The sequence below is a fragment of the Phasianus colchicus genome, chromosome 16 (genome assembly GCF_987193195.1).
Source record: "Phasianus colchicus chromosome 16, bPhaCol1.hap1.1, whole genome shotgun sequence".
In the NCBI taxonomy this organism is placed as follows: Eukaryota; Metazoa; Chordata; class Aves; order Galliformes; family Phasianidae; genus Phasianus; species Phasianus colchicus.
In genome coordinates, this window is record NC_143451.1 from 13,244,862 (window position 1) to 13,265,693 (window position 20,832).

Below are 20,832 nucleotides of genomic sequence, written 5' to 3' on the forward strand. Positions count from 1 at the left end.
CAGCAACACAATAAAAACCGACAAAAAACAACAGCAACAAAAACCCACCTGTGCAGTCAGACAAAACAATGTGCCAACTGCTGTGCCCCTGTGCTGTCCTCGTAGAACAATCCTGCTGTTCTGCCCAAAATCCAGTGCAGCTCCTTCTGTTTCTCCAGCTCAGAACACCCCTCCAACTTCGTACCTGCCCAATGGAGTGGAAGTCCTTTTTGAATTCAAGCCTTCACTTTGTTGTACCTGATGTACAAGGAGAGCAAGCATGTGCAGGCAAAGCAGCTGAAAGCTTACCTGCCTGCCCTGGGCTCCACCTGCCTGGGGCCAGCTTTATTGGAGCAACCTGGTAAAAAGCATTGGTGAATATCTTTTCTCTTCAGTTCCCCAGAGGAATGTGGTGAAAGATGGCGGTAGATCTTCTGCTGTGGGATCAGCAGAGCTGCTCAGTCTGTCAAATGCTGAAGAGGCAGAGGCTCGGTGTCTGTGACAACATGCAACCAGGGGAAGCTGAGTTGATGCGTAGTGCAGCATCGCATCGTGGTGGGAATCCCCCCTGGTCCAGTGCCCTGTGTAGGGGAAGGGAAACCCCTGCTTCTTACTGTCACTGCATATCCACTGTAATCTGGGAGCCTGTGGTTCTGTTCTAGGGAAAAAAAGCACTCCACTACCCTGATAACTTCCTTTTTTAAACCACTAAGAATTGCCTTTTTCTTTCCACTATAGCTAGTATGTGAATTCTTGAGAAGGAGCAGAGGATCCCAGCACCATTTAACTATCCTGTCCATTGCTCTGAACCTGACCTCTCTGCTCCATCAGGGAAGCCCAGGTACTTGCAGATGGCATTCTGCAGCAGGGTGCTGCCTTTACCAGGCTGACATAGATCAAACATGAGCCAGCCACCACCCACTTGGTGCCAAACTTTTCCAGGAAAAGACTTTGTGGTGGGGATTTTTGCACTAAAGAGTTTCAGCTCTCTGATGCTAAGTCTTATGGGACAGTCAGCTTGTGAAAACAAGAGGGGCTACAAGCACCGATGGATTCATAGTAAATGCAAGCTCTCCCTGCAGGAGTGACCTGTGGACTCTGCTGGACTTTCTTCTCGTTTTCTTTTTTTATCACCACTTACAGCACAGGGTTGCTGAACTGGCACTGAAGGAGGTCTTTTGGAGCCTCAATCCTAACAAACTCACAAGATCATCCGTATATCTTCTGTGCTTCAGAATCAGAAGCCCGGATGCCATCTGGATAACGTCGTGACTGTCAGAACATGTTTTTATTCTTTGTTTTTGTTTTTCAAGGCACATTGCTAACCACTATCTGACCATTTTAAGGCACACACAGGCATTTTTTTTTTTAGCTACGAGGCCGAACAAAGGTTGCAAAGGGGCAGCTGGGTGCCTGCAAAGGGCAACGTCCTCCACTGGTGCTGTACTTCCCACTGAAGAGCAGTGCTCCAACAGGCACTGGCAGCTTCCTACTGGAAGAGGAGTCTGCCTCACGATGGGCTGGTAGTACTGTAGAGTAATGACCTTCCAGTGGGGAAACTATGATGTTCCTTTGTGATTTCTTCAGTTCGTTTTACCTCTAAGCAGGGGCATCTTAGTGTAGCTGCTGAGTGTGGCATTAAGTAACTGGCAGAAGAAATGGAGTGGGAAATATCCCTCAAACTGGAGCTGAGCCATTGGCAGAGGCAGTTAATCTTCACCTCCGTGACGTTCAGACTCAGGGTGTGTTGATCCCACGTTTGCTGTACGAGGCGCAAAATCTACCGATCTGCCTTTCCTTAAGTCAGTTGCCTTCTTGCAGTGAGGTAAGAATTGCTCCTCGCAGGTAGCTGAGATGATGGCATTTGCTGTGAAAGGGTACCAGCTGTGTGGAAAGGAAGCTTTGTGCTCCTCATGAGAAGATAAACGACTAACAGATTGAAAAAAAATACAGGCTTTTACCATTCAAAGAGATGAGAAGGAAAGGGAAGAAGAGGCATCACAGGATAAGATTTGGGAGAAAACTTCACCGTAAATCTCTGGAAGCAGGATTTTCTTGCTCAGGACTGAGTAGGCCTTTCAGACACATTTGATGGGCTTCACACTGAAACATACCTCAGTGTTATCAAATAACAAGGGCAGGGAGAGTGCTGCAGGGTGTATGGAGGGACACTGTGGCTCATGAACACCAGATTTTCCACCCTGTCCTAGAGGAAAACCCAGGAGTGGCATAGTTAACTTGCAGGGTCCAAAGTGTGGAATTGCTATCCAGGAGCAGCAGGACCTTCCCCTTGCTTTGAAGAAAGAAGCAAGATGCATATAGTCCTGATTAAGACCAAATTGTTCTGTCCCTTCAAGGATGTGCCCAGATTGCAACTTAGGCTGCCATTTTTAGGGGGGGGAGGTGCCCTAAATCTGTGGCCTGATCCCACTCCCTGAAGGCAAGTGTTTTGGAAGCTGGAGGGTGTGGGGAACCCTGTGAAGACAGGTGCTTCTGTATATTGCCTCTGCTGTGTACAGAATGCATCTGGAATGTGTGTGTGACTGCACTTCGGGAGGGGCTGCATCTGAGTTGTCACAGCAGCACTGCCTGCTGCAGCAGAGGTAATGGGGAAGCCTGTGCCTCTTGTTTGCAGCCTCTAATGCAGCAGCCACCTTGACTTGCTTCTTTCCGAGGTTCAGCACAGCCACCCTTACCACCCAGAGCAACTTCTGACAACACTTGGGGCTTGCAGCAAGGCACAGATGTGGAGGTATGTGCTCTCTGACTTCAAAATATAACTGGAAAGAGTGTTTTGGAGATGACATTTTGCTCTCTGGAGGCTAGCATAACCTGACTGCAGTGTGAGCTGTGTACTTTTGTCCAGCCAGCACTTCCTTTACTTGACATGGATATTGCACTTTTGTAAAGCATCCTGGAACTCTGCTGCCCCGCTGCATGCTGTGCAGAGCGCTGGATAGGAAACACAGACAAATGGTTTGGTTTTCTTTTAGTATTGTTATTACTTTTTCTTCTTTTTTTTTCTTCTTGGTTTTTTTTTCTCCTTTTTTTACTGGAACCTTGAGCAACAGCAACAGCATGGCATTTCTGCAGGCTGGTCTGAGTAGATCTGCTGAAGAACAGATGGCCTTTGCCTATTCCTATGGCTGTGACACAATCAGTCTCATCCATATGGTCATATTTTGTCTGAGGAGGGGACTCTCAGAAGCCAAGATCTTCCAGACTATGTGCCTCCCTCTCGAGTGAACAGCAGGTGCTATCTGGCAAAGACTCATCTGTTCTAGATGGCATTCATGGTTGAGGGAGTCCAAACTCTTCGAGCTGTAGGAGGGAAAGCTGTAGAGATTTCTCTCTCTTCCATTGCCTGTCTTTGTTCTTAATGTGACAAAATGCCAAGGCCATATCGCTTGGTGTGTCCCAGCTGACTTAATCAGAACATTTATCATGTTACTGGTTGCTGACAAAGGGGTCCAGAATTCAGGGGAGCTGAGATTGGCCTCTGGACACCTCACTGACTGTGGAAGGAGGGAGGCTCATCCAGCTGAAGGCGACTGCATTGCTGAAGGCACTTCATGTTACTTTTTCAGAAGCACAAATGTGGTCATTGGCTTGTCTGGTTGGCTTGGTTTATTTCCACTACATCATCATGTGTGAATGACTTTTTTCTTTTGAAACTGAGAACTCTTCCAAGCACACGAACATCTCCACAATGTGAAATGTAAATAGCATGTTGGACTCTCGTGTCCAGTGTTCAAGACTGCATTGTAATTGTAAAGGAAATCGAATCAAGACTTGGCTGTGAATTTCTTGTGCTGTCTTGGGAATATAACTGTAGTGTTTGTATCCTGTATGTATTATTAAACTGAGTTCATTTTATGTGCTGATAAAAGGGTTCAAGCTAAGGTTTTTAGCGTGCATCCATGTATCCAAATGTGAAGGATGGAGTGCTCCCTTCCCCTCCTGTCCTTTTTAAGTTTTCTCCATCTGATAGCTGTTAATTTTCCGTGTACGGTCATCTCAGCCACGATGCAAGGATGTTCATGTGAGTGCTTTGAGAACGCAGTGCATGAGGATTTCAGTGATTCCTAAGTCAGGATTTCCATAGCTGTTCCCTAAAAAAAATATGCTGTGTTCACACATAAAGTTTGGCCTTCCTGAGAGTAAATGTTTTCTCAGGGGGCTGCTTGGCCATCGCTCACGAGGACTCTGGGTGCTGCCAGGTGTTAGCAGGCAGGAGTGAGTGGATACCTATATGAGCAAGGTACAGATCCCCGTATGGATAAATCCATGTTTAACTTCTGGTCCTATCATTTCCTTTTAGCAGCAACAGAAATCACATGCTGAGCCCTCTGCAGGGAAGGGAAGTGTTGTGGCTTATTGGTTGTAGCCACCCCGCCTGATGTAGGCTTGGGTTAGGTGGGTTTCCCCTTAGGTGGTGACAGGTCTTTGCAACCCTTCCTACTTGGGGAGCAAGGAGAAGCCAACATCTTTCCCCCCAAAACCAGTCAGTGTAACTCGCTGAACATCTTGGGCTGGGAGGGGAAAAGCCCTTGGGCAGACTCTGAGGAGTAGATCTTTTACACCTTGAGAGATGGGGCCTGGCAGGGCTGAGTCTGTCCTGTAACCAGATGGATTCTGTTATCACCAACTGCTCTCCTTTTTCAGAAGTGATGGAGGCGTGAGCTGCAAGTGGCTTCTCCACTCCTTCCAGGAGGTCCAGCAGAAGCATCAGCTGTGTTGGTGGCAGTGCCTGGATGGCTGATGAGCGTTCTGTGCTTTGGGGGGAACAGTGTGGTCCCCAGCTGAGCCCGCTGGGGAGCATTGCCCAAGAGAGGGGCTGTCACGGAGCCTGGAGCTCCCTGGTGCTCACCCAGCCCCAAAGCAGAACATAAAAGGCCGTGCAACCAGAACATTCAAAACACTCCTTTCCAGAAGAGGAGAACTGTAGCATGAAGCTCTTAGGTGCTCTGCGTATTTGATACCACATCGCTCCTCGCTATGCAATTCTAAACACCTTCCTTCCTCTTCCTCCTCCAATCTCACACAGAGGCTTCTCCAGCAGCATCTGAGGGCCCTGGGCTCCTCAAACAGTTTCATTCCATTTGTTGTCCTCCACATTGGGTCCGGGTGCTGTGCTGCTGCATCGCCATCATCTGCCTCAGGTCCCTTAGTAGTGGGGCAGCCCCACGAGTCGTAGTTGCATCATTCAGAGGGCAGTTCTTTTCTTGGACACTGTGCACAGAAACCTAAAGATGATCACGTTCCTGGCCTTTTTGTAACTTTTCTGTTTTACTTCTTAACCATAATGGTTGTATATCATACCACTTTATATACATATATAATATATAAATATATATAATTTTTTTTTTTTTAAACTTTGGACCTGCTAGTTTCTTTTGAGTGTTCCTGCACTTACCCAAAATGTTTTTAAATTGTGAGGGTTAAAGAGGATTGAGCCCATTTTTGTATCTTTACTTTTAATTCTGTAGTTCTATTGATTGTAATGTAGCTATTTTTTACTGTAACTTTTTGGTTTGCAAATACTAAAAAAAAAAAACAAAAAACAAAAAAAAAAGAACAAACAAAAAAAAATCCCTAAATGTAATTTCTGTGGTTTCTATTCAGCTTGGGTTTCATGTTTTAAAAATAAACGATATAAAACCACCGTTCCTACTTAATGATTCACACTGCTCACAAACCTGCCTGAACTGTTGGTACCTCTCATGCACTGCAGTGTCTCCATAGGCTGAGGGCAGGCAGCAGAGCTGTGAGATCGCTGGTAGAGGGGGAAGAGAAGTGCCATGGAGGATGGGTACCAACCTCAGCAGGAGCTGCTGTGTGACACCGCTGCTTTGGAAGCTGCTGGGCTGGACTGGCATCCTTCAGTGAGGCTTTGACTCTGTCAATGCAGTATTTATTGATGTGCTGTGTGTGTTGTGAGGCCATTGGTGAGGCGCAGAAACGCCAGTGGCTTTTTGCTGTCCCTTTCACCTTGATACCCCTTTCCCCCAGGCTGAGGGAGCTGGGCTTGTTCAGCCTGGAGAAAAGAAGGCTGCGGCGTGACCTCATTGCAGCCTTCAGTACCTAAAGAGAGCCTACAGACAGGAGGGGAATCAACTCTTTGAAAGGGTAGATAACAGTGGGACAAGGGGAAATGGTTTGAAGTTGAGGGAGGGGAGATCTAGGTTGGATTTCAGGGGGAAGTTCTTTACAGAGAGAGTGGTGAGGTGCTGGAACAGCTGCCCAGAGAGGCTGTGGATGCCCCGTCCCCGGAGGTGTTCAAGGCCAGATTGGATGGGGCTGTGGGCAGCCTGGTCTAGAATTAAATGGGGAGGTTGGTGGCCCTGCATGTGGCAGGGGGTTTGGAGATTCATGATCCTTGAGGTCCCTTCCAACCCTGGCCATTCTGTGATTCTATGATTCTGTGATGTGAATCCACCAGAAACCAGTTTTCCTCCCTTCATTAATAATTGACAGATTTGCCTCTCCTCTGCTTTTTCACCCTCTAAAAGAAGCATCTGTGTCTTCCATCCACGTGCTGATTAAACTGGGCTTGGAGCAGCCACATGCAACTGATGGCAGGAGAGAAAATGAAGCCCTCGGCAGTCGCGGGTGAATATTTTACCAGGTGGTGATCCTCCAAGGAATGGGAGCAGCCCGTGCCCTTTCCCAGTGCTGGCAGCTGGCCGTGCCCGGCAGGCTTTGCTCACCTGCGTGGGTCGAGGCAGGGCTGGTGCCTGCATGACGGAGGGGAGCGTGAGGAACGTGTTTAGATGAACATCACCCTCTGCTCAGCCTTCAGTAGTGGTCCGTTAGATCTCCATTCTCGCAGATAAGGCACAGAGGGATGCCCTGGGGAGATGCTTTCAAGTGTCTTTGCGCGCTCTTCTTGCCATGGCTCCGGTTTCCCTGCTCCCCGAACGGGGAGAACCAGATCTGTCTGACCGCGTGGGGATGCTGAAGTCCTGCACTCGGCAATCGGAAAGCTTTGAGGCGGAGGCAGCCACAGGAGGAGCGAGCAGGCAGCAGTGCGGGCTGCAGGGCTGTACCCCCCCAGCCGGCTCCATGGGGCACAGCAGCCCGCAGGATGCGCTTTCCTCAGCGCCCACGGTGAAATCCCCGCTCAGCGCTCAGGATGGGCCGTTAATCCCTCCCAGCTGTGCAGGGACCTAAGAGGTGTTGCAGACGTAGTGATGAGCGGGCTCTGCTCCAACCCCCCTTCCTTTTCCCACCAGCTGAACAGAACGGCATGGGATGCTCTTACCCCATAAATCATCGCTCAGATGATCTGAACGCAGCTGCTGGGGGACTGGGATGGGATGGGATGGGGTGGGATGGGATGGGGTGGGATGGGGTGGGATGGGATGCTCCAGCTGGAAGCAGGCACTGCCCCCAACAACTCCCCATGACCCCCCCAAGATGACTTGTGTCTGCCAGTCTGATAGGTGCTCACAGCCCTGAGTACAGTGTGGGTGGAGTCAGTGCCTGTTTTGGCCACAGTGCACCCATGCTCAGCTTGTCCTTCATGTGTTGGCTCTGGAAAAGCACGAGATTGTCACTGGGACATAACTGGATCATCACCTGCACTGTCACTGTGATCCCCTGCACCTAATGGGGGCAAACACAAACCCAGAGCTGATCCCTCAATAAAAGCATCCCAGCAGGACTGTACAGCAGGGTTGCACAGTGGGACCATACAGCAGGGCTATACAGTAGAGTCATATAGTGGAGCTTTACAATGGGACCACAGCTTTGTCCAGCAGTGCCGTGGGAAGTGCTCCCAGCTGTGTTTAAGATGCTCAATTCATCTCCCGTGCGCCTCCTCCTCCGCTCTTGGCTCACGTTGTGGCTGCAGGAGCACAGCGCTGGGCTGAGGCAAACCAGAAGCAGCCGGGGGAGGGAGGGGAATTGGTTTTGACAGGGACACGGCTGCTCTTAGGAGGCAGGAAGAGAAAAACACGCTTTGGAGGGCTTGGGAGTGTTATTTTTTTAAATCATCTGCAAGGGATGTGGTGTGGGAAACAGCAAAAAATGTTCAGGGGGAGGTGGGAGATGCAGGGCGCTGCTTTGGGGAAAGCTGTCCCATCAACAGGCTCTGATTTCACAGTGCTGGCATGGGCAACGTCCAGCCCAGGTAGGTAAACAAGTGGGTGGGTGATGGATGGATAGATGGATGAATGGATAGGAGTTGATGTGTGCATTGCTCGAGTCCTGTGATTCATCTGCTTTTATCTTCATTTCCCACAAGCATTCCCAGTTTGCTGGCTGAAAGTGGAGCTTGGAGAGGATTCACACAAGTTTCCCCGTCTCCTGCCACCCCTCCCGTCCCGATTCACAAATATTTCTCGCCGGGGCTGCTGCCAGGAGCAGTTCTTGTCCTATTGCAGCACTAACACAAGTCCCCCCGCGCCGCCAGCAGCTGGGAAAGCAGCAATTCACACAAAGCCCAGCACATGAAGTGACCCAAATGCAAATTAAAAAAAAAAAAAAGGGTGTGTGTTCCGAGGAGAGGATGAGAGAGAGCAGCAAAAATGACTAACGCAGAGCCTTCCTCCCTGCCTTCAGCGCTGCAATCCTCCCTGCAGGGCCAGGAGAGCCTCCAGCCCAGTGCTGGTGCATCCCTGGGGCACGGCGGTGGCACAGCAGCGGTCCCTCTGCAGCAGCTGTGTCCCCACCAGCCCGGTTTGTCCCCTCACTCCTTCTGACTGAGTTGTCAGCAGTTGAGGATAAACAGGACGTCCCACACCGTCCCACAGCAGCACAGATGAAAGCGGGTTGTCCCAACGCAGCCGCCAAGTATGTGAGAGCAGCAGGGCTGGGCTTCGTTGCCCTTTTATTTATTAATGCATTTATTTATTTACTTTTCAGCCCACGAGTAAAGAGGGAGAGGCCGCTGTGTTCTGCCTGCGCTGCTCCCCAGGGCACGCTGGGTGCTTTCATTGCTTTTTTTTTTTTTTTTTTTTTTTTAATGATTTCTGTTTCTATGTTTTGGTGTTTCCCCACTTCCAGGCACTGTGCAGCCCACCCCCTAACTCTTAGCAGCTCCAACCTGCTGCTGGGCCTCCCCCATTGCAAGAAGAGGAGGGAGAGCAGGAGCACATAGCTGGGGTTTTGCTGGAAACGGGTGCTTAGGGCAGGTGCTGGGCTGTCCCAGGTGCCCCACTGGGACAACCAAGGGAAGGCACAGTGCAGAAAGGGGCTGTCTGGGGGGTTCCTGTAGCCTCTTTGCCCGTATCAGCCCAATAAAGGGCCGTCTGGGGGCTCTTTCTTCATCCTGGGGCTGCGGGGGTGTGTCGGGGTGAGGTGTTTTAGCACACGCTGATTTCCTGCCAGGGTGTATTTTTAGCACTGATAACTGAGAAGTTTGAGTGAAACTGGAAAGTAAGTGCGGCTCGAGACAAAAAAAAAAAAAAAAGAAAGCTGTGATAGAGACGCTGGGTGAAGAGGAAGGCGGGGGACAGAGGAAGGAGAAGATGACTCGCAGATGAAAGCCGCTCGGGTTGAGCGCAAACAGCGCTGGGTGAGGAAGTGGGGTGGGGAAAGGGGGGGGGGGGAGCAGATGTGATGCTGTCCCTACTGAAGGCTCTTTCCTATGGCTGGTGCTGTATGGAAGGGGCTCTCCCCGCAGCCCCCTGCAGCCTTCCCACGCGGCCGTCCGCCTGCAGCTCTTCACACCTCCCCGCCAACAGCCAGCTCACACCTTCCCTCCCAACCCTGAGCCTGGGAAAAGCCCTTCCCGAGGTGTTAAACCCCAATAGAGCCTTTTGGGGATGGGAAAGAGGAGATGACCCCCGCTCGGTGGATCCGTACCCGTGAGAACACCCGCACAGCGCAACACACAGAGACACAGAGCCGGGAGCAGGACGGGGGTCAGCCCAAAGCTGCTTTATTGGTGACGGCGGCAGCGAATGGGTTCACGTCCCTGAGAACGCGCTGCCCACACCCCCTCCCCATCCCACAGCTATCGCCTTTAGACACATCCTACTTACAAAAAGCACAGAGTGACGTTCCAGATACTGGAACATATAAATTAAGGTAAGTGATAGTTACAAGACATGGCAATTTTTTTTCTTTTTCTCTTTCTTAAACAGATTATCAGAAGGTTGTTTGTCTTTTTCTTCTTTTCCGATCCACAGAAAACGTATAAAAAGCATCTTAAAATCTACATAATTCTCCATGTTGTGTTTTTTTTTTTTCTTTTTTTTCTTTTTTTCTTTTTATAAAAAGGCACAGTAAAAAAAATACTGGCACAATAACATATGTACAACGCACCCATTATGGGCCATTTTCACTCAGCTTTGGGTTGGAAATGCCAGCTCCGGCTCTTCCCCCTGATCCTCCCCACAAAGGGAGGCAGAGGGACACAAAGAGGGATATAGGGGACATGGAGTCACCAACCCTCCTTGAAGTGGGTTACATCCATCCTTGGCTCACGGCAAACACTGCTCCCAGGCACTGTTCCCCAGCCTGGTTTTGCCCCGGCTGTACCTGGGAATGTGGGAACCCACTCTTAGGTTGCCCAGACAACCATGGGACAACATATGGCAGTGCCTGGGGGGTGGGGGGGCAGGGGGCTGTCTTTTTAGGGTGCCTATCACACTCCCATTGCACCAAAGAGCAATGCCAGGCTGGGAAACAACACATACACACAAGCATCCCAGGTGCTCCAGCCCCCACCTGCAGGAGGATGCTCCAATCCCACAGATTGGGGGGGCACCCACATGGCTCCCCCAAATGCTATGTGCTGGGGTGTGGGATGCCCCTACTCAGCCCAGAAGGAGACAGCGGGGAGGCACAACAGTGCTGTGCACACACAGCTCCGGAAAAGCCCTCCTCCCTCTTCTCCCCGTATTTATAGAAAGTCTTTAAATTGGTCTCTATAAATAGTGCATAGATTTACGCTGCTGAAAACATTTCAGCAGGATGTAGGGGGCTCCGGGGAATGGTGCGAATGCTGGCACTGGGCTTAGCATTTGCTGTGGCTGTGGAGGAATGAGATTGTGTAAAATTGTGACCCTGACCAAGGAGCCGGAGCCTCGATGCTGAGACTTGGGGGCTAGAAAAGAGGAAAGGGGTAGAGCTGGGAGGTGGGGGAGGGGGAAAACACACCAAAAAACAAACCAACGTCTGGAAGGAAATCAAGAAAAGCTAGGCGGGGGGATGCAGAGCTGCGCTCCCCACGCATGGCGCGGGGCTGCCGGCGGGCAGGGGCTCACCCCGTGCCCCGGGGTTAAGTGCTCAGGACCCGTCCCCGCTCGCCATCCCCAGGCAGGGCAGGGTGGGCAGGGGACAAAGGGCCGCACAGCAGCCTTCAGTACACACACACACACACTGTGCAATACCACAGCAACGAGGTCCATCTGGAGGACCGACACACCTGCACGCACGCAGGTCCCGCACGCCCGTCGGATACCGGGGAGATTCGGGACGAGGTTGGGAGGGGACACGTGTCTCCTAGTACACCACGTTGGAGGGGCACCACGGCGTGTCGGGGTACAGCAGGCAGTGCACAGAGCGAAACCTGAGGAGGAGAAGGGGGATGCTGAGCACGCAGTGGCGATGGCCACACGGTGGCACAGCCCAAGGGAGCTCCTGCTGGGGGGAAGCGGGATGGGACCCCCCCCCCCATCTCACCTGGATGGGTCCTCCTCCACGGAGAAGGCTCCCTTCATGTGGATGGAGTTGCGCTTGTTTTCGAACATGCCGTAGCTTAGTGTCACCTGGGGGAACAACACAGGGGGTCAAGCAGCTGGTGGTGCAGCCATGGGGAATCAATTGAGGGCTGCAAAATTCACCCCTGGTCCTGCTGCTGGAGGAGACTCTCCCTCACCACTGACTGTCTGGAAGCACATCTATCACACCATAACTGGGACACCCACTTTGCTCATCCCTCCAAAGGAAACCCATCCAACAAACCTTGGATAAAATCCTCACTGTAGGGCACTTGGTTGGGGGACGTGTGCTGAGTAGCCCAAACCAAAGCTCAGCCCAGACCACTCCTGCTCATCTGGGACCTTGCTCCAGGTTCCCAAAATCCCATTACATGCCCAATTCCCAGTGGGTAAAACCATACAAAGGTGCTTTCCATCCCAACCTCTCCGTCCATCCCAGGGCTATCAGGGCCAGGTTACCTGCTTGTGGATCTCTGTCTTGGGCACCTGGTGGAGGTTCTCCAAGTGAGAGTGGAAGAGGTTGCTGCGGATGAGCTTCACACCCAGCACAGATTCAATGATGTAGCCAATGGTGCAGTCATCAGGCAGGCGGATCTTCTCCGCGGTGCTCATGAAGTGGCCCCCACTGTGGGGAGACAAAAGGAGCTGCAGAGGAGCAAAGCCCAGGGGAATGCGGGCACCCCATGGAGTCCAGGCTCTGACTAAAAAGCAATTAGTCTGGGGGGAATGGAGGTGCTTCCCAGCTTGTTTCCAAGCCCCTGCAGAAAACCCCATCAAGGCAAAGAGAGCAAAATGGTAGGACATGTTCAAACGTCCTTAAAGGTGTTGTCGCTCTTCTGTGCCCCGTTGGAACCACGCTGAGTCCCCATGGAAGAGCAATGCCAACACTCTTACCTGGCCCAAGGGCTCATCTTCAGCGCCAGCCCTCGGCTGATACAAAACCCTGCTCCTCCCGTGGCAAACCAGAAATGCACAGGGTGCTGCGAGAGAGGGGAGCAAAGGCAGTGAGACCACCTCCTGCTGAAGAAAAGCCCAGCCCAAATTAAACCCAACCTCCCTCCAATGCCATGGAGTGATGATGCCTTGGGGTCCCCCCCCCATCATGTGCCCCCCTCACCATCTTGTTCTCGCTGATCCTCTCAGTGGCCTGGATGGGTCTGTCCAAGCTGGGCTTCCCGATGTAGATGTCCTGTGTGTGGGGATAGCTGGAGAGCAGCTTCACCAGTGTCCTCACATTCACGTAGTTGTCATCATCCACGTGGCAGAACCACCTGTGGCATCAGCACAACCGTGTCCCATCAGGCTGGGGCAGCTCCCTGCCTTGCAATGGCTGCCCTGACCCCATGACGAATTGTGGCCCCAAATAATGCAAACCCTATGATGAATTACAACCCCCAAAACGCAACCCCATGATGAATTACAGCCCTGACCCCCTCCAGGCAGACCCAGGCACTCCTTACTTTCTCCCAGACTCGATGAACTTGTCGTATTCCACAGCCATCTTGCAGGACAGGGCCTGACGGCTGTGCGCAGCTGAGCAGTTGGTGTTGATGACATTTCCTGAGGGAAGAGACAGGGGGGGTTAAAGCCCAGTGCTGGGGTATCCTGCTCTTTCAAATGTGGATGCTTCACTGTGCGCACCCCAGGTGCGATGGGAGGGATCCCAAGGGCATCCGTGATGCCCAGTGGTCTCTGTGCCACGTTGTTTAGGATAAAGGACAAATGTTAGGGAAAAGCAGCTTTTGGATAAATGTGAGATAAGGCAAAGGGTGAGCAACGGACGCAGATGGAATGGGCTTGAGCCACGAGCCACACACCAGGGCTGTGTACAACCCCCCTGCATCACCCTGGGGGATGTGACCCAGCTACCTGGATGCATGGGCAGGGGATGAATGGAGGGGCAGGAGGGGATGCCTGTGGCCCGGCTTCTCCACCCAGGATGTGACAGCCAAAACCTCGCTCTGTTCCCACTGCTTTTTCCCACAGCGGCCACCTGTTATTTGCTTGCCCAGCTCAAAGGGAATTGCTTCCCGGCCTGAAAAGGAGTCATTTGCATGGGGAGAATAGGCTGAGCTGACCCCAACCCCGGGGAGCGGCTGCCAGCTCCACGTCCCCATAAAACCCCGTGTCTACACTGCAGCATTTCGACTTTTTTTTTTTTTTTCTGGCATTCCCCTGGTCGGGGGTGCTGGGCAGGACTCCAGCACAGCCCCAGGCACCACGCACTCAGCCCATGCACACAAAGGGACTCACGTGCTTGCTTCTTCAGCTCCTCATCCTCCCCATCCGTGAAGATGAAGGTCTGAAAGAAAAGACGAGGCACCTTTGAGGACCAAATGGCTGAGACAGCAGGGCTCTGGCCATGTCCCAACATCCCCATGATAAGTAAGTTCTCCCTTCTGGATAAAAACCAGAGCAGCCCCCATGATGTTCTCAGCCTCGGATGGAGAAGACTGCAAAGCACAGCCCCTTCCCAGCACATCTCACAAGGAAACAGCAGCAGGGAGCATTCCACCAGCACCCATGTGAGATGTGGGGATAGCACAGGGCAGGCGCAGCCAACAGCTTCATCCATGCTGGGACTTCAGACCTCATCTGGAATAACCAACATGCACACACAGCAATGCCAAAGCAGCTGGCCAGGTGTGTTTGCCCTCATCCCCACATGCATCAACAGCGCCAGCCACTTGCACAATCATAGAATGGTTTGGGTTGGAAGGGACCCTTAAGATCATCTAGTTCCAATCCCCCACTCTAGGCAGGGACACCTCCCTCTCAATCAGGTTGCTCACAGCCCCATCCAGCCTGGCCTTGAACTGCCTCCAGGTAGGAGGCACCCACAACCTCCCTGAGCAATATCTGCAGGGTGCTGGGACCCACTGACAGCCCCATGGAGGGCAGTGTCTCCTGTTACCTCTGCCTGCCCGGCTGCACTCCTCTATTTACACAGCTAATTCCTGGCATATGTCACCCAGGAAAGGAGGGGCTGGGGGCTGCTGTCTGCCCTGCATTTGGAGAAGGGCGAGAAGCAGAGAATAGGGGAGCAGGAAAGGCATCGCGATCAATCAGTGCACAGCAAACAAAGCTGGAGGAGAGGAACCACAACCAGCTGCCAAGCGCTATTACAAACCAGACGTGCACAAAAGGGCAGAAGAAGAAAGACAAAAGGGCTGGGGGGGGATTGAGGGGGGAAGGCAGGAGGTGGTGGGAGGGGGGACATGGGATGATGAATTCCAAGTGAGCTGGAAACTCAGTGCCACCCCGCAGGCAGCCGGCCCCAGCGGCGTGTGGGGGTTTTGTGGGTTATGTAGGGAGGGAGCGGGGTCTGCACAATAGCGGGGTGCGGGGCTGACTTTACTCAGCAGAGCAGAGTTAAGCAGGCAGCGGTGGTCATTAGCATACAGCTGCGTTGGTTAACCCGGCGGAGGGAAGAGCTGGGAGCTGCTGAAGGGGGGCATGGGGCTGCAAGTGACCCTTGGGGCTTGAAAATGGAAGAGTTAAAGTGGGAAGGCAAATTCTCACAAATGCACAGCCGCACGCCTGCTGGGCATCCCTGGGTTTGGAGAGATATAGGCCAGCCCTGAATCCATCAGCATGGCCTCGAGCAAAGGGTTTCAGTGTGGGATGGGGGGGGACATGAACCCACCAGCAAGGGGCTGTGGAACAGGAAGGGCTCCAAGGGATGCACACACCCCAAGGTGCTGGGGCTGGAACATCCCCTCAGCACCCACAGCCTCTGAGACAGAACACATTTGCAGCATTAGATCAGAAGCACCATCTGTGCCACTGCACAGCTCCAAAAATAACCCTGCAGAGCGCTCCTCTATAAATAGGCCGTGGGGACCATTGCTTATTGCTCACCTTCACCAAGTCCTCACCCAAACGAAGCATCCTCCTCCCAGCCCCTCCTCTGCATGTCCCCGCAGGGCTCCCCATGCTGGTGGCACCTTGGGGACATGGTGGGGCACACAGCTCTGTTGCAAGGAAGGTTCCTCACCTCCTGCTGCCAGGACCCAGCCAAGAATTTCAATTAAAGCCAAGATAATGACAGCCTTTCTCACTTTTTTCATTGATTTATCTGCATTTGTTATAGACAAATTGTGACCTTCCTGCACAACTCCTGGACCAGGAGCTGTCAATAGGGCCAGGAAAGAAGACTCATCCCCACGTGATGGGGAAGAAGCCCCATCCTGACAGCAGTAGGACCTGGTTCTACAGTCCAAGGACAGGAAAGAAATCACAGGTGGGAAACAGCCACTGAGCTCAGGGACTGTGGTGGCCCCTGCTTGGCTGAAACTGAGTGAAACGTGGCCAGAGCTGCACAGCTCAGCACCCCAGAGCAGGATTAGTACTATCGTGATGAGCATCCCTCAGATGAGCTCAGCATCCCCACCCCACAGCAGAGCCCACAGAGCCACAACACTGATCCACAGTAAAATGGGACACTGCAGCCCTAAGTCAACACCACCTCCAGGCCCACGTGATCCCCATTCCTCACTACGGTGCTGAACAGGTCCAAGACCTCTCATATCCCCATACAGTTAATTTTTCAGGGGAGCAGAGGGGAGGAAAGGCCCACTGGCGGCACACTGCCTGCCCAGAGCCCCTGCCCCGGGACTCACAGGAAACCTCATTGTTCTCAAAAGTGCAACTTCAAGAAACACAGGATGCCAAAGCCTCACCAAACAATAGCTGCCCCTGCTGCGCCCAGCCCTGCACAGAGGTACCCCAAGGGTCCCTGCAGCCGGGGGATGCGTCAGCCCCAATCTGTGAGCACAGGGCTGGAGTCCCCCAGCCGCCGCCACCTCTCCCCTGGGGACAGTGTTTCTTTAGGTTTTGCCACCCTCCCCTCCGTTTCTCCTTTCGCAGTGACTCATTTCCCCTCTGCTGGGTGAGCTCGTGGGTTTGCTTTGAGCTGTGCAAAGCATCCTATGGGCCAGGCAGAGCTGAGGGCAGGCAGCCTTCCTCTTTGTGCCACATTGCACAGTGCTCCAGAAGGGCTGGCAAAGGTGACACATCACACCCACCCCACCTTCCCCCCTGCAAAAAGAGGAACCTCAGCCCCGTGACCCCATAGCGCACCAATCCTGCATCCTCCCGACATCTCACTTCCCTGTGCTAGGAGCACTCCAGCCCCCTCCAGGGGGGCTCTTTCACCTCTTTCTTCCCCCCAAAGAAGGAGTGAACCAGCTGCTCACTTTGCTGGGTTGAGAGCAGCACAGAGGTACTGTCCCTATCACCAACTCTGTGTCCAGACGGGCTCTGGGCTGGCACAGGGATTGCAGGGCACAGCCCCGCAGAGCACCACCCTGGCAAGAGGCTGAGGGCCCTTCCTCCCCCCGGCTCTTCACAGTAAGGAGGAAGAATCCTCCACTGTAATTTTAAATGCTATAATTTTTTAATAACCTCCATGCAAACAATGAGCTCATTGTGCAGCCAGGGTCCCCCGCCCTCCCGCCTGGCGCTACACGCACGCCACACTCTTATTGACAAGGACGGCAGCATCGTTATGGGCGGGCAATTAACGGCCCAGACAGTGCCTGTGGCTCTGCTCAAACCTCTCCCTAAAGAAGGGGCTGCAAAGGGAGGGATGCACACTCATGAACTGAGCTTAGCTGTGCTCAGCACACCCCAGGACTGAGGGCACCCAGCAGGACCAGGTTTGGCACTAACACCACCCCACCGCAACAGGCACCCAAGTGGGACACGTGCGCTTCTCCCCCAGGATGGGAACTCTGGCCAAGGTGCTAGAGAAATCTGGGCTCCACCACCAGCGGAGCGTGCTGTCTGGAAGGCAAGTGTATTCCTCTGTGCCCAGAGCAGGAATTTTTCAAAGCCCGCAATTATCGCACTTTGCTGGGGGAAACAAGCAGCTCCCACGCAGGTGGGATGGGATTGCAATGTGATGCCAGCCCTGCCTTGGCTCCCCGTGGGCAACACGGCGTGTGCCGAGCACCCGCTGCCCTGTGTGCCCCAGGACTGGGATGTTTCTTAAGCAATTCTGCTATGGCAGGAAACAGTGGGTTTGGATGGCTTTTTGGATGGCTTTTTTTTTTTTTTTTCGATGGTTTGGGCTCGCTGGCTCCAGGATTTCTGCATAAAGGCCACTTTCCTCCCTCTTCTCTTTCAAGTGCAGTTTCCCCAGGCTGCACTCCAACATCCTAAGGATACAGTACTGAGACAGTTGGGAATGCCCCCCAGAGCAAGGATGGGAAAACCCCATAGCTCTTCCCCAGGGCTGCCTGTCCTCAGCCTTGGCTGCACTGCACAGAGCAGACTGAGCAGGGAATGGGGTTCTGCCCTCTGTGCAGAGAGAAGCAGGAAGGAGAAGGGATGCCCGCTGCCCTGAGAGCGCACTGCAGTGCAATGGCCAGAACACAGGAAACGGGGCCTATTGTAGGCAGAACAAAGGGCGGCCAGGAGGAACACAATAGCTATTCCCCCTATCTGCCAGGGGCAGGCTGGAGGTACCTGCCAGATCTAACCCCTTCTTGCAGAGAAGGAGGTTTGGAGGGGGAGAGAGATGCTGCACCAGGGAAGGAACTTCCCCTCAGCACACCCGAAGTGAGACGGGCTTGACTCAGAGCCAGAGAGACGTTGGAGCCCACCACAAACCACAGGGCACAAACACCCATCCCCAGTCGGGAGGTGATGCAGGAGGGATGGGGAGGAGCCGCACTGCACCGGCACCAAAACACGTCCCCAAATCTGAAGGAACCCAGGGTGGCCCCAAGCCTGGAGGAGCCCCAAAGATTCCCAAAGGCAGAGGTTGGGGCAGTGCAGGAAGCACAGAGCAGACAGCAGCAGCACGGGATGCCCCTGCAGGAGCTGGCGGTGCCGCCGGCTCTCACAGCCCCTCGTCCTCAAGTGCCACACAAGGGCCATCACTCAGCGCGCGGCTGTCGGGCGGGCACCTCACGGGCTGCAGCCCCCCTGGCTTCGTGGCCCTCATCTCTAGGCAACCTGACCTGAACACGGCCGGCTCCGGCTCCCCCGTTCCCATGGAAAGTGCCACACAAGAGGCTGCGAAGCCTTTTCTCTGCGCCGGGAGAAAAGGGGCTTTGTTAGCGTGCCCAGGGGGACAGCGTGAGAGCCGAGGCGCGGGGCTCTGGGAATCCAAACGGACAAACGGAGCAAAACAAAGCAAAAAAAAAAAAAAAAAAAGCAAAAAAAAACAGAAGAAAGCCGAAGCTCACTGGAGGTGGGGGGGCGGGGGGCGAGAAGAGCAGCCATTCCCAGGATCAACTGTAGGTGCTTAAAGAGCGTTCGCTCCCCCCCTATTCCCCCCACCGCTCTCCACCCCCTTCGCAGTGACAGCGGAGCATAATAGAGGTTTCCATTAAATAACCGCACCAGGGAGGGAGGCAGAGCCGCTGCCAAACCCCGAGCAGAAAGAGGGAAAAGATCCCCAGGGGATAAAACACGATAAAATACATTAAAGGGAAAATAATCTGTGGTGCTCGGGGCGGCCGGCAGGACCCGACGCAGCCGAGGAAGGAGGCAGGGACACGTCGGTCCCAACCACCACCACTTCGGGCTTCCGACAAACAGCGAGAAGCTGAGCTCCGGGGCAGGAGGAAACACGTGAAGACAGTCGGATGGGGAGGTTAGGACCGGGCTTCGCCGGCTCGGGAAGCTGCCTACGGCTAGGAAAAGTGTCTCAAGAGCAGATGGCCAGGCACATTTCCTAAGGAAATGCTTTTTTTTTTTTTTTTTTTCTTTCTTGTAAGTTTGGTTTCAACACTTGAAGGACAGCGAGAGCGTCCGTGCAGACGGCGGGGTGCCGGGGAGGCAGGGCTGGAGCCGGAGCCCCCAGTGCTGCCCAGCTCCTGGCACGGCCTTAGGAGGGGGGGAAGAGAGAGGGGCGGAGGGGGTGCGGTCTGCATCGTGCCTCAGTTTCCCCAGCAGAAAGCAGTTCAAGAAGAACCCTCCGCGGGAGCTCAGAGCTTTTGGGGTCTGACCGCTCAGTGAGAGGCAGCCAAGCTCCTTCCGTCGCTCCCTCTTCCTAAAGACACCCCGCATCTCTCTCTCCCTCCCGAAAGCCACCAACCCCACCTCGAAATCCCCCGGTGACCCCGAGGGGAGAGCAAAGAGGAGGTGGCAGCGGCGCGGACCCGCTGGCACCTGCCGGGCGCGACCTTACCATGTCGCGGTTGCGGGAGATCCAGGTGTCGAGCAGCAGCTCCAGCCGCGCTTTGTGGAACTTTTTAGTGGTTTTGACGGCGATGAAGACGTCGCGGGGGGAGATGTCCTCGGCTGGCGGCCGCGGGGGGCTCGGCGGGGCGGCGGGCAGCTCGCGGCGTGCCCGGCTCAGCCGCCCAAAGTAGTCGGCGAAGCTGCGGAAGCCCGGAGCCCCCTGCCCCGCCGGCCGGGCCGCCCCCAGGCTCTGCAGCGCCCGCTGAGCCCCGCCGGCCTCTCCCCGAGCCAGCCCCGGCCTGCCCGGCGGCTCCACCATGAGCACCAGCAGGCAGGTGAACATGGAGCCCACGAGGGACAGGAGCAGCTTCCTCCCGCAGCTCTTCAGCATCCTCCTCCGCCTCCTCGCTGCCACCTCCACCGCCCGGCCCCGCTCCGCTCCGCTCCGCGCCGCCACCGGCCGCGTTCCGACCGCACCTCCGCCGTCCCCCGCCGCGCCGCCGCCGCCGCCTTTAAACTGCCCCCGCCCCGCCCGGGGAGGGACAGGCGCCGGCACCGCCTCCACGCGTGGCCGCGGGGCGTGGGCAGAGCCCCATCCCCATCTCTCCATCCCCATCCCCATCTCTCCATCCCCATCCCCATCTCCATCCCCATCCACATCCTCATCCCCGTCTTCATTCCCATCTCCATCCACATTCTCATCCCCAGCCCCAGTCCCTCTCACTGCCTGCCCCGCTCCAGCTGCTCCCTGCCCATGGATCATGTCCTGCATGGACTCTCCCCCCCCCCCCACGTCCCTTTATGGTAGGTGGGTGCTGCCTGATAACTTTGCCATCCCTCTGAGGTGTGGGGTGGGGGCACCATGATCCCCACTTGCAGGTGAACAGAATTTCCCTAAGCCTCACACAGAGCTGTGTCCAGCAGAGCTCTGCTCAGCCTGACCAACATCCAGGCTGGCTTAAAAAAAAATAATAATAAAAAAGAAAAAAACCAAGTGGCATTTCTCTTGCTTCCACCAAGTGCCAGGTTCAGAAGGAAGCCCGAC

At 54.2% G+C, this 20,832-nt stretch overlaps 1 protein-coding gene across 1 annotated transcript; it reads right to left on the bottom strand.

The window, feature by feature from the left end:
- Positions 1–9,849: 9,849 nt before the first annotated feature.
- LFNG (LFNG O-fucosylpeptide 3-beta-N-acetylglucosaminyltransferase) lies at positions 9,850–20,286 on the bottom strand. The gene is made up of 8 exons (XM_031606522.2): positions 19,795–20,286; positions 13,905–13,953; positions 13,112–13,211; positions 12,769–12,922; positions 12,546–12,631; positions 12,111–12,276; positions 11,614–11,699; positions 9,850–11,500 (listed from the first exon to the last, which is right to left on the bottom strand). The coding sequence occupies exons 1-8, from the start codon at positions 20,176–20,178 to the stop codon at positions 11,434–11,436; spliced, it is 1,092 nt and encodes a 363-aa protein (XP_031462382.1). The 5' UTR covers positions 20,179–20,286; the 3' UTR covers positions 9,850–11,433.
- Positions 20,287–20,832: the final 546 nt, after the last annotated feature.